Source organism: Maniola hyperantus, chromosome 19 (assembly GCF_902806685.2).
Source record: "Maniola hyperantus chromosome 19, iAphHyp1.2, whole genome shotgun sequence".
NCBI classification, from domain to species: domain Eukaryota; kingdom Metazoa; phylum Arthropoda; class Insecta; order Lepidoptera; family Nymphalidae; genus Maniola; species Maniola hyperantus.
Window position 1 is genome coordinate 11,282,509 of NC_048554.1, and position 13,097 is coordinate 11,295,605.

At 35.0% G+C, this 13,097-nt stretch overlaps 1 protein-coding gene across 5 annotated transcripts in view; it reads left to right on the top strand.

Moving 5' to 3' along the window:
* Npc1a (Niemann-Pick type C-1a) overlaps positions 1-7,545 on the top strand; it is a 62,347-nt gene extending 54,802 nt beyond the window's left edge. For 2 of the 5 annotated variants that reach the window (XM_034978703.2, XM_034978707.2), the window contains one exon: positions 6,499-7,545. In XM_034978703.2, coding sequence (XP_034834594.1) covers positions 6,499-6,620 — 122 coding nt within the window. In that variant the 3' untranslated portion in view covers positions 6,621-7,545. Of the gene's footprint in view, positions 1-3,275; positions 3,726-6,498 lie in introns of those variants that run through there. The other 3 variants (XM_034978705.2, XM_069505164.1, XM_034978706.2) reach the window with 2 other exon arrangements.
* Positions 7,546-13,097: the final 5,552 nt, after the last annotated feature.

A 13,097-nucleotide genomic window follows, 5' to 3' on the forward strand; every position in this document is an offset into this window, starting at 1 on the left:
TTTTTGGAAGACAGTGAGATTAAAATTTAGCTTATTTTATCCAGTTGCAATATCCTTAGAGGGGTTCGGTTTTAACCACTGTTTGGTTGAAGGGATGCCCTAATGTAGTTTAATTGGATAGATTCCTCAACTTTGCATGTTCCGTTTTGATGTTTAGATGTATGTATGTTGACATTTAGTCATTCCTAATTCTTCGAATTTAATTGTTAAATATGTTTCTCTATCGATATATCTACGTGTACATCCTTATAATCACATTCATATGTACTTATGCCGTGTCTTCAGTACTTAAATTCGCGATAAGTAATCTAAATGCAGGTTTTCATTTGCCAGTGACTGGCAACAGGGTCACTGGCACACTGGCCAGCGGTTTTTGCCAACATTTTGTCATGCCAGTGCAATCATTGGTATGAAAAAAATTTGACAAACAAGTGTTCCTTTATTTGCCGTGTAAACATTTACATGTAAGTAAATGTAAATGTTTACAAGGTGCAAATGCAGGAAGGCTTTTTAGGCAGCATTCTTTAAATATTAAGATCTTTTCAAAAAATATTGTAAAAAAAATTTACAGACCTATTTTTTATAAAAATGGAGTCATTGAATTATACCTAAAACTTGGAAAAAATTTGGTTGGTGACTTAAAAAGTCACCTGTATGCGCTGACTTGCTATTGACGCTGTTTTCTATCACTATATTTAATCTAAATCCGCCTTAAATATAAAGTAGATGGCGTGTGATGAGGAATAAGTATATAGAATATGATCAAATACCCCTTATTTTTATTACTATATATGTACATATTTATATTAGTAGGTAAGTCGCATTATTAATATACGCTACTTCTGAGTGCACAAGGCTTTAATATCACGCGTAAATACGCAAACTACAAAGTATTCGTTTCGGCGCATGAATATTTTTCGAAATTATTTTTGGTATGTAATTTTAAACTATTTATTACATATGCTTTTATGTGGAAAGGGTCCATCTATTGATCACGTCACACACCTATCTCACAACTTGTATGCCCTTAGAATAGTCCCAAAACAATCATGTAGGTCAATTTGTTGTTTTAATCTTCTTCTTCTAAATATATAAATGGAAAAGGTGACTGGCTGACTGACTGACTGATCTTATCAACGCACAGCTCAAACTGCTGGATGGATCGGGCTGAGATTTGGCATGCAGATAGCTATTATGACGTAGGCAACCGCTAAGAAAGGATTTTGGAAAATTCAACCCCTAAGAGGGTGAAATAGGGGTTTGAAATTTGTGTAGTCCACAAGGTTGAAGTCGCGAACATAAGCTAGTGACATATAAACCCCAAGTAACGGGCCGCCATTTTTTTGAAACACCAAAATGTGCGTAAACTTTGCGTCAGTTTCTAGCCTGTATCGCCACCCATACTTATGTGTATGAATTTATCTTCACGTTTTTGTCTATCTGATCTATATGTAATGTGACATATGACATTATGAAGATATAATAAAATATTCTCCACTTTCTCTCCATACTGTTATAAATTGAAATTGTTTGTCTATTTATTTGTTTAAGGGTGCATTATGAAAAAAAGGCAACCATTTTATATACCTACTTACTACTAATCCGAGATACCGATTCGAATTTCAAGCAGGTGAAGTTTAAATTATTTTTCAATTTTGATACAACAAAGGTTTTTCCCACCTACCCTCCTTTTGCCACAACTGGTCACAAATCACAATGTATGGAAACCTGTCCTCCCCTTTTATCTTTCTCATTACTGAGGATCAAGCCCCTTTCCATTGATTGCGCAATAATAGGGTTTTCTTGGAATAATAATGTGGAAATTCTCCCCCTTAAGTGTGACGTAATTAATAGATGATCAATTTGTGTATGTGATCGATGTTAGATGTTTTAATTTAAAGTTATTTAATTATTAATTATTTAATGAAATCTTAACCAAGTTAATGTCAATAATATTCTACGTTATTTCATTTTTCGTGATAAAATTTTAACCACCAATTTTATTTAGTTATACTTAACATATACATTATACATAGCACAATATTGGACACACGGGCAAAATTGTTGCTAATGCAATACATACCTATCTATTTTACATCCAGTGACGTACATTTTGAATACCGATTTTTCCCTCTTTTTATTTAATGACAAACTTAAGGGTGAGATCAGACATGAAACATCATTATTATCTAGGCAGAGTTAGAACGAGACAGTTTCATGTAAAGATATGAATCTGTCTCAAGTCTCTCTCTTTAACTCTATCTCAAGTCTGAGCAAAGTCAAATCGTGCTGTATGATCTCAGCCTGTGAGTTAAAACGAGACAGAGATATGTCAGACCACATAAATCTATCTTGTTTTAACTCTGGTAAAGTCTGAGCAAAGTCAATAAATTGCACAGCATTTGGAAGTCATTAACAATTTCATAATGGAAACATTTTCAACTTAATCCTTACGAAATGAAATCGATAACATATCAACTTGAAGTAAAAATCGAGTAGTTTTAGCCTGCGTTCACACTTTACTCGACGTGTTTTTACTTTTTAGACAACACAACAATTCGCGCGGAAAAATTGTAGACAAAAAGCTACATTTTCAGTATTCGGCTTGTAAATTCTTTGCTTCTTAATTCTCCGAACACAGAAACGCTTATTAATATTTAAGGTTAACGCTTATCGGTACACTCACTACTACAACCAAGGCTGAGCTGTTATAGTGAAATAGAACATCTCTTTATCCTATTCGGTAAAATCTTGTCAGGCAGGGAATTGCAACCCGGGTATCTTTAAAACAAAAGTGAATAGGCATCTTCTAAGCAAACGCGTCTTGGGCCTCATCATCACTATCCATCAGGTGTGATTGTGGTCAAGCGTTTGCCTGTAATGAACAAAAAAAAAGCTTTTAGATACAAAATATAAGGATAGTGTGCCGTCGAGGGCGCGTAAGATTTTCTGACAAATAACTTTTGAGAATCTGCAGTGGATTAATAAGCGTTTCAGTATTCGGCCGTCTAATAAATAAAGGTAAGTACCTCCCTGGTTGTAAAATTAAGCTACACAAATAAGATATATTATGTAGCCGCTACTTGAAATGTTTTATCTGTAGGCGTTCCGCACATATTATATACCTTTATTCTTTTTAATTATTATTTTGAATAAATTACTAACAAAATTGGGACGAAAATTGGTAACTAATTCTTGTAACAGGTGTCGGTTAATTTTCTCACTAAGCATTTCTTTTTTTTTTCGAGAAATAAAAAAGGCGCCTATTTTTGCAGGTACGCCTGTAATGCCAAGGAAATTATCACCAAAATAATTAAAATATTTACATCTCTGTTATATAGTAATTTAATTTTGAGTGGGAATTTTTTCTAAGCTATTTTTCTAAATAGTTTCTGATTTTTGTATTAATTGTTGAGATTTTTTAGTGAGTACCCTCTATTTGTTCCTAACTGTACCTATAGATTTGTATTGAAATAAAAATATAATAGTTAATGTTTACCTATTACCTAATCGAATTGTATTTTGTATTTAAACCACTTTTTTGTAATAGTTTCGAGTGTTTACCAGTTTCGGAATCTCCTACTTACTTAAAATATTTACTTAAAATTAGTACTTAATGTTAGAGGGTGACGTTTCCAATTATCCAAAGGTTATGGTTAAAAGTAAATAATGTATTGTGTAACTACCGACTACTTATTGTGATAGAAAATAAATTGAGCTTTTTTTATAATTTGTTTTTGTTTTATTTTTTAAGCCGCAGACTAATTACTGTGTCGTGGAGTGTTGTATCTGACGCGAAGATCAACCAATGGGAGTGAGGGTGAAATCTATAGAGCGCACTCTGCTTTTGCTTAGAGTCTAACTGCCGTACTTAGAGTAGCTAATCGTTACTTAAGATTGAGTTAAAACGAGACAGATTTATGTGAGAGATATAGCTCTGTCTCGTTTTAACTAAACTTAAGTAACGATTAAGCGACTCTGAGTTCGGCAGTTAGACTTAAGACAGTTAAAACGAGACAGATGTATACCTATCTCTCACATAAATCTGTCTCGTTTTTAGTCTGAGCAAAGTCAAAGTGCGCTCTATAGATCTCACCCTGAGTCTCTATCGTTTGCGAGTGACAGAGTAGTATCTCTTCTCATATAGTGTCTACCATATATTATAATGCATGACACCGATTCCCGTTTGGTGTGACACAACTCAACACATCATAACACAGTAATGTGCCTTCGGCTTCAGTTTAGCACCTCTGCATGGCATGAGCACAGCTCTGTTTGCCAGCTCATTGCATGCACGCTTGCGGGCTACTTTAAACTATAAAAAAATCCTTATAAACATGTTACAAAAAATAGGTGTACCGTTTGACTGAGACTGCTCGTGAGGTGCAGGTTGCGAAAGCGTGACACCGACGTTTTTCCATCAACTGTCACCCTGAACCCCTATCTCACAAGCTGTCTTAGTGAAACGTCTATAATATTCCTCCTCCACTAAGGGCCAATGTTAACAGGTTTGAGTGAAATCGTCTTTTTGATAACTACCTAAAATTCAGCTCTACGTACTTTGTTATACCGTTGAAATTATTATACTCAAAAAAACCGGCCAAGTGCGAGTCAGACTCGCGCACCGAGGTTCCGTACTTAGGCATTTTGTTCGACATTTTGCACGATAAATCTCTGAAACTGTGCGGGTAACATTAATAGATCTAATACCCATTAAGTTTACCAGTACATATCTACCTAATGCACGATTTCTATGTCGAAAGATGAAATAATTAATTAAAAAATTTAAAGCCAGACACAAAAAACCCCCAAACCAAAAAACGCCTCCTGTGATAATTTTCGTACACAGTTTAGTCGAAGTGGCCTTTTTTTTAGTTTTATGTTTTATTCAATACAATTTCAACCGTATTGTGAAGTAAATAAAGCTGAATTTTAGTTGGTATCTAGAAGCCGCTTCGACTCACATTCTGCAAGTGCCCGAGCCCGAGCGTCCACTGAAGAGGAGCTGAGCGGAACATATTGTGTTTTCAATAACTTGATAGTCTCTTCTTTTAATCTGATATGTCTCCGCTAAAGTAGAAAATATCTTAGCCTGCGGCTCAGGTGGGAGCGAGGCGGGCAGCGGGCGTGATGCCATACATTCCATGCCGCTCGGCACCCGCTGTCAATTAGGACACGTCCGCGCGTCTTCCTTACCATTTCTTGTAAATATAGTTTGTTCTACACGCCGCTGGCCGCCCCGCAGGACGCACCCGCTCCAACCTGAGCCGCAGGCAAGCTTTCATTTGGTTCAATTACACTATATTTTAATAAGTGATTGATTCAAAAATAGGTTTCAGAGTTGAGTTAAAGATTTTTTTTGGGTTTACAACCAAAATATTTTAATTTTCAAAATAAATAGCTTTATAAGTTAAACTTAACTTAATGTTGTCGGCTTGAACTACCTAGGTACCTAATATCATCCAAGGTCCAATGTACAAATGTGTAATTTTCTTTCTTTTCCATTACCCACCTATAGTGTCTGCTCAGGGCAAGTGAAAACAACGTAAGAGAATATTGTACTTACCTATACATAGCTTAAAGCACCTACCTGTAATCTGTTTTTCCTTAGCTGACAAAAGGTGAATAGAGAAACCTCAGAGAAAATGGTAAAGACACGCTTTGCCCAGCCTTTTAGGACCTATACGTAGACGCGGGAGTGTTGTCCGTGGAGGATGAAAGTCCCACATCTTTGACTACGCGCTATGCGATGCAGTTCTTAATGACCAATTTTTATCTTTCACGGACAGTAGTCCCTCGCCTACGCAGGCCGCAAGGCGTCCTAAAGTTTGATTTTTCGCTTGCAACAAATAGAGAAGACAAACTCGTGAACATACGCGTCACAGGCGACCACCTACCATTGATGTACCAACCATCAATGCCACCTATGAACATGGCAGCTCGTTCACAATCTATAGAAGTTTCACAGTTTCACAGTTTCGTTGTTCGCGCTAAGAACGTCCTAAACGCCTGTGCAGAGCGCGTTACTGCAAAAAGCGATTGGTTACCCCTTTGAGTCAACTAAAGAAAAATAGATTGTCATGTAGAAATTCATAAACATCTTCATGGATAACCCGGCATACTACAGTATGTGGAGTAAAATAAAAATAATACTATCCAGCTTTTTAGTTTGTTCACACCCGCGCGCACTCATACAGGAAATACATTTTATTTATTTTCATTAATTTTAGTACATACCATAATCTTTTTTTTTTCATTATTTACCATACACATTCCATAGCTACAAAGCTTAAAACTAATAAAATGGTTTCACCAAAATAATGATCAACGAAAACAAAATATTCGGTCATGCGCGTCAAGCTTAACACCTGCCTACCTAATTTGATCGGATAGTTTTTTACTGTTTTTATTTGTCAGGCAAAGATGGTAGTCAATACAGCCTTTAAAAAAAACTGTAAAATTACACATTTGTACTGAAGATAAAGGTTTCCATTATAGGCATAACCCGTCGTCGGGGACGCTGGCGAATGGGAGGCGGCCACACCTACGGCAGTCTAGACTCAACGCCAGTGGAGCCCCAGGCCTCCAGCAGCGGCCTCGACCTCACCAATGAAACGTAGTGTCCCAACAAACCTCTAAGTATTCGCTTGCCTACTGAGATGTACATTTATACTTTTATAGCAGAATGCGTCAAATCTTAAAGTATAACGTGTAAAATTTTACTTCTCACGCGCCATTTTAACTTTTTGTGTCAAATTTCATGTCAAAAATACGATTTTAGTCCTTAATATATAGTGCGATAAGGCTATCTTGGCGCGTGGCGAAAATAAGAACTAAGTTTGCCGTCAAGTGTCCCCTTTGTTCTTGTTTGAACAGTCGCCTTTGTTTTCCAACAGCGCCCCCCTGTGACCTGTCAATGCAAGTGCCAAGAGAGTCGCACTGTAAAGGTGACGTTCTTTTGAGTCGCTTTTTAAGTAAGTAATTAAAATATCACTTGCTTTAACCGTGAAGGAAACCTCCATAATGTTCTGAAAGATGTGTGAAGTCTACCAATCCGCACTTGGCCGGTAGTAGACTATGGCCAGAAGCCTTCTTACTCTGAGAGGAGACCCATGCTCTGTAGTGAGGGCAATGGGTGGATCATGATGATGATGATGATGATGATGATGATGATGATGGCATGCCTATTTAGTAAAAAAAAGTATGAGTAGATATCTAATCAATGAGATTAATTGGTAAAAAACCCTACCTATGAGTAATTAAAATGTAAATTGCTGTGTAGTCTAAATTGTAAATCTCAGAGGCGAGCAAATTAATGGACTAACGAATCAATTAGGTATCTAGTGAAGTGTGGTTAATGGTAGGTAAATAATATTCTCGAAAATGTTGATAAAAAAAGTAATTTTTAGTTCGTAGATCTTAGCATTCTTAGCTGTTTGTTTAATTTTTTACTTTATTAGGAAATCTATAGTTGAATTTTTATTTTCTCGAAAAGTAAAATAAAGGTATCTAAACCCTTAGATTAAGGAGTCTAAACGTAAGAAGATTAATAGGCTACTTGACAATTTTTTTAAGTTGGTCTTAAATGGTTAATATTTGTCCTATTATATCAAAAAAATTAACACTATATTTTTTTGCGCCCTAAAAACCGTAAAACTTTAATTTAAAAAAATATTTTTCTTAGACAGGTGAAAACACTGTCGGCCATGTTTGGCCGATAGATTATCTGTGCTCTGACGTCATGCATTTGTAAACAACAGTATAACCACAGGGTTATACTGTTGTTTACAAATGCATGACGTCAGAGCACAGATAATCTATCGGCCAAACATGGCCGACAGTGTTTTCACCTGTCTAAGAAAAATATTTTTTTAAATTAAAGTTTTACGGTTTTTAGGGCGCAAAAAAATATAGTGTTAATTTTTTTGATATAATAGGACAAATATTAACCATTTAAGACCAACTTAAAAAAATTGTCAAGTAGCCTATTATTGATGATTGAAAATTTTAGATTTTATATCTAATCTAAATCTAAAAATAGACTATTTTTAATCTACGGTAGGTGTAAAGCTTTCGCTCCATTTGGCAGGAAATCGGAAACTAATTTTTTTTACATCGACCAACATGAAAAATCAAAATGACTCTGATGCTGTTTTCTGTGGCTTATCTGTTGTCTTTGCTGTTCGAGCGAGAAGAAAAAATAGGTAGCAGTAATTTGTAAAGGAAGGTTTTTATGGCTTATTGTAGGTATCTTAAAGTGACTATAATGCTTAAAAAATGACTTCTCACGCGCCATGTTAACTCTGTGTCAAATTTCATGTCAAAATTACGATTTCAGTCCTAAAATCGTTCTTCTGACATGACACTTGAACCATAGAGTTAAAATGGCGCGTGAGAAGTCATTTTGTACGGACTATATAAGTCTGCAGCCCAGGTGAGAGCGGGCGCGTCCTGCGGGGCGGCCTGCGTCTAGAACAAACTCTTATTATTTACAAAGAAATTGGAAGGAACACGCGCGGACGTGTCCTAATCGAGAGCGTGTGCCGAGCGGCATGTAGAGTATGGCTTCGCGCCCGCTGGCCGCCCCGCAGGACGCACCCGCTCTCAGCTGGGCCGCAGACTTAGTCTGTTAACGGGTGACTGCATTGATATGAGAGACATATCAATGCTGCAGCTTGAATTTGTATATAGGTAGACATAGTATTGTGTTCTGTTGTGACATAAATGTGATATTTTAGATATTCGATTCTATTCCTTTTCAATGTAAATTGAGCCTAACAGTAAAGTTTCACTTCAAAAAAGTTATGATTTTGTGGAGATATTTTACGTCTAGTATAGATCTTCCGTAACTATAGTTCTACGAGTAAGTTCGTAGTAGGTATTAGTTGATAGATGTTATACATATTACATATTATCCGTTATATGATATTGTATATTGTATAAGTGATTCGATTAACATGCAGCAGTCTCAGACTTAAGAGAAAGATAGATGGTAAACGGAATATATGAAGTCGTTCCGCAGATGTCGATTTCTATAAAAAGTTTTCTTTTAGGTAGGCAATTATTTATTTACTAAACAGATATCTTATTTAATATAAGCATGGATATCTTATCATTAATACTAACTGAAGGACTGAATGTAAAATTAACAGTAACATATTATTATCTGAATTATGGACCAAGGTGGAAAACTTTGAATCTTATATCAATGTACACGGAGATCATAATTTTTGAGTTTTGTCATGAACAGAATTTGTGTCTTTAAAACTGTAAATAAATATAAGTATAGGATAGTAATTCACGAATGTTGGACTAAAGAAAAAAGCAATGAACGAGTTGCTGAGAAGCTGGCTTCAATAAAAACAGTGACGCGTCTTATGTCCACTGTGTGAATCCCTTTTTTCTCGAGGACTCCGTCTATCGCTTTTATTTAGTCTCTGTGGTTACTTACCACAGGTGGTTGTAAGGGTTGAAACATACTATTTATAACATGTGACGCGATTCTTGTCACAGAAAATACACCGGTCGCGGTCGCGTCTGCATGGTAATAAGTATGTTTCCAGCTTAAAAACGTTTAATACTGCGTTTGCCCCAATTTTTAATTCATTAAACGGTCGATTCTAACACAATTGGAAAGTCTTAGGCCCATGGCAATTGTAGTTAAAGTTTGATATAAATTGCAACATTGTACAGGGTGTATCAGAACACTGGCAAAAACGAAGACAGGTGATAGTACCTACTGATGAATGATGATTACTGATATGATAAAACAAAAAACCGCGATAATTAAAAAAAAACTATGATTTTGTAAAAGTTTACGATATATTGCAAACTATTATATAAAAAGGTAATGTCGTTAAGTTTGTTTGTAGCACGGAACAGAAAGAACAGGTTTGTAGGGGGTAATCTTTGGAACTACAAACCGATTTTAAATTCTTTCACCAGTAGAAAGCTACATTATTCCTGAGTGACATAGGCTATACGGGATCTTTAAAAACCTAAATCTACGTGGACGAAGCCGCGGGGATCAGCTAGTTGCAAATAAAACGTCTGACTGACGCTAGAGGTCAACGAACTTTGTGAAAGTAGGCGACTCGGAGTCAATGCCGCGTCGTAGGCGGGGCACTAACCCGAGTTAAGAAAAATATTCTAAATAACTAAAAGTACAAAACTCAATTACAACAAAGTTATTATTGGTATTCAAAGTCAAAGTCAAAGTCAAATGATTTATTCAATATAGGTAATAAATTACTCGTATTGATTGTCTGGTATGGTGTTAGATTTGTAAGATATAGTGGTGATAATTATTACGCAAACTTAAAACTAAAGCTACGAGGGTTCCATTGGATTGTGTTTAGGTAGAATAACAATACCTAACGCTAAGTTTTTGCTAGCGTTCTGGTTACAGCCTGTATTTAAGTATATTAATAGTAGAAATATAGATCGTGTGTAGACGGTATTTACCATATTAGGTACCTACCTACATAACTTTCTTTAAGTATTTTTTTTAACTTTGGGTTAAAAATAGCGGAGGCAAATTTTAATAATAAATAAGTCATATTATGTAATAATATCTGACAAAAAAATTATGAAAATATTAATAATCTAAAATAATCTTTTTATTAATAATAAATAATTCATTTTTAGAGCCTTGTGCTTGTGCCTTTTTGATCTATTTGACAAAAAAAATGTTAAAAATTAAAGATTTCAAAATTTGAAATTATATAAACATTTTGTTGCTAGATACTTAATGAATTAAAATAATTTGTTTACTTTAACTATGAAATATTGATCCGTAATAAAGTTTAGGTACTAAGCTGTGTAAAAATACTAAATAAAATAAAATACCCATATTCATAAAAAACCAGCCAAGTGGGAGTCAAACTAAGCACCGAGGGTTCCGTATAACAGTTGCATTTATCGACATTTTGCACGATAAATACAAAACTACTATGCATAAAAATAAATGAAAATCTGTTTTAGAATGTACCTACAAATAAAGCCCTTTTATATGAGACCCCACTTGATATAGTAATATTAATTTGAAAATTGAAAATACCGATATTTGTTCATGAACACATTTTAATTTTTTTCTTGTGATGTAACCACAAATTAATTGTTTTCGGAATTTTTCCTTTACTTGTGCTATAAGACCTACCTGCCAAGTTTCATGATTCTAGGTCAACGGAAAGTACCCTATAGGTTTTCTTAACAGACACGACAGACAGACAGACAACGAAGTGATCCTATAAGAGTTTCTTTTTTCCTTTTGAGGTGCGGAACCCTAAGAACAATAGTAATTTAAGTAATCGAGTTTATTAATTATTATTAAAAATACCTATAAAATAAATACCTATCCCAAAGTTGTTGTACATAAAATAATTATTATATTAGCATCTACTATACTTAAGAGAAGTGTACTCGGAGCGCGCTCCATACAAACCTAGTTTGATCCTCATTTGAATTTGAAATCTGAATCTAGCCCATCTCCTGCACAATTAACCAAAGAACTATGAAAGGGGTTCGAATATTTCAGTATGGAGCCTGGCTTGCCTACATGTCCGCCATTTTCTTTTTTTTTCAAAACAGCGGCCACGCATATAACATGCATTAGGTAATTAGTTGGCATCAATATAAACAAATATTGCATGAGACAAAATCTTCCAAAGTGTCACGTATCCGAGCTAAGCTATCAAAGTTTTTTTTTAAAATTCATTATAGGCAAACGCTTGACCACTATCACACCTGATGGAAAGTAATGATGCGGCCGAAGATGGGATGCGTCTACCTAGAAGTTGTAGCTACTGTTGGTGACATCCAGCCCACCCACCAGTAGGTACAGTAAGGGGCAGAAAGTGTTGTCGACCTTTAGGAGAAGATACCAGGTCATTCTAAAGGCCGATGTACTACATTACTTTCTGCCGCATACTGTACAACATTAACAGTTTACCTATATATTATTATCTCGGAAACGTGAACTTGGAAGATTTTGTCCCATGTAATATTTGTTTATATTGATGCCAGCTATTGATTAATACGTTTAAATGCGTGGCCGTTATTTTGAAAAAGAAAATGGCGGGCACGTAGGCAGGCCAAAATCTTCGAAGCCCTTTGCAGACTTCCATTAAAATATGTAGTTTCTACTTTACAAAATCTTTGAATCCGTATGTATGACAGAGAGCGTTCAAGAGTGAACTCCTCTTAATATGTATAGGTTAGGTACCTACCTATTTACTTACCTACTAAAAAAGTGTATTGCGCTTTAAGTGACTTGTAAAATCTGTGTACTAGCGTTTTTAATAAATGATCTGTAAAAACTTTGTGTATTATTTTCCTACATAATCCGAAAGATTTGATCGAGTAAAGCTAGATCTCCGATCTCCGAGTCTACTCCATGACTTTGCATTTATCCGTCTTGTCAGAACTTCTGAATAAATGTTGTATAGCCACAACTTACATTTGGTCCTTCGAGCCGAATATGAACCAGAGAACTATGGATTCAAAATGATGTGTATAGTCCGTAACAGGTTGAGATGGCAATCGGGGTATGAGGCGGGGGGCGGCCATTTAAACTTGTGTAAAATTTCATGTCAAAAGTACGATCAGTCCTTATTTTAAAGGCGAAGACAGTTGACCCAAGAGTTAAAATGGCGCATGCGGAGTCATGTATTTTGTACGGACTATACCTACATTTTAATTTTTATCACGTCAGAGTTTATACTTACCTATATATTCAAAAAAGGCTCGATTAAAAAACCGTTTTTTTTCTTTAAATTTATTATAGATTTTACATTCACACTAATTAAAGAAATAAACACAAATAGAATTGTTTGAGCACATCGCATTCGCACAAAAAACATGCATGGACTTTTTTAATCACACTTAATAGGATACAAACATGAACATTTATTTTTAATTAAGTATTGGTATATACCTACATTTATTCTAACTCTATTCTGTTAAAATAGTTTAATTATAATTTTAAGTAATCTCTTTTGGCCTTCTGTTATACCTAGATTTAAATTTAAATAATAATTATGTATTTACGCTGTTGATTACTTTCAAATAAACAAAAATAAAAAATAAAAATTTTTTTA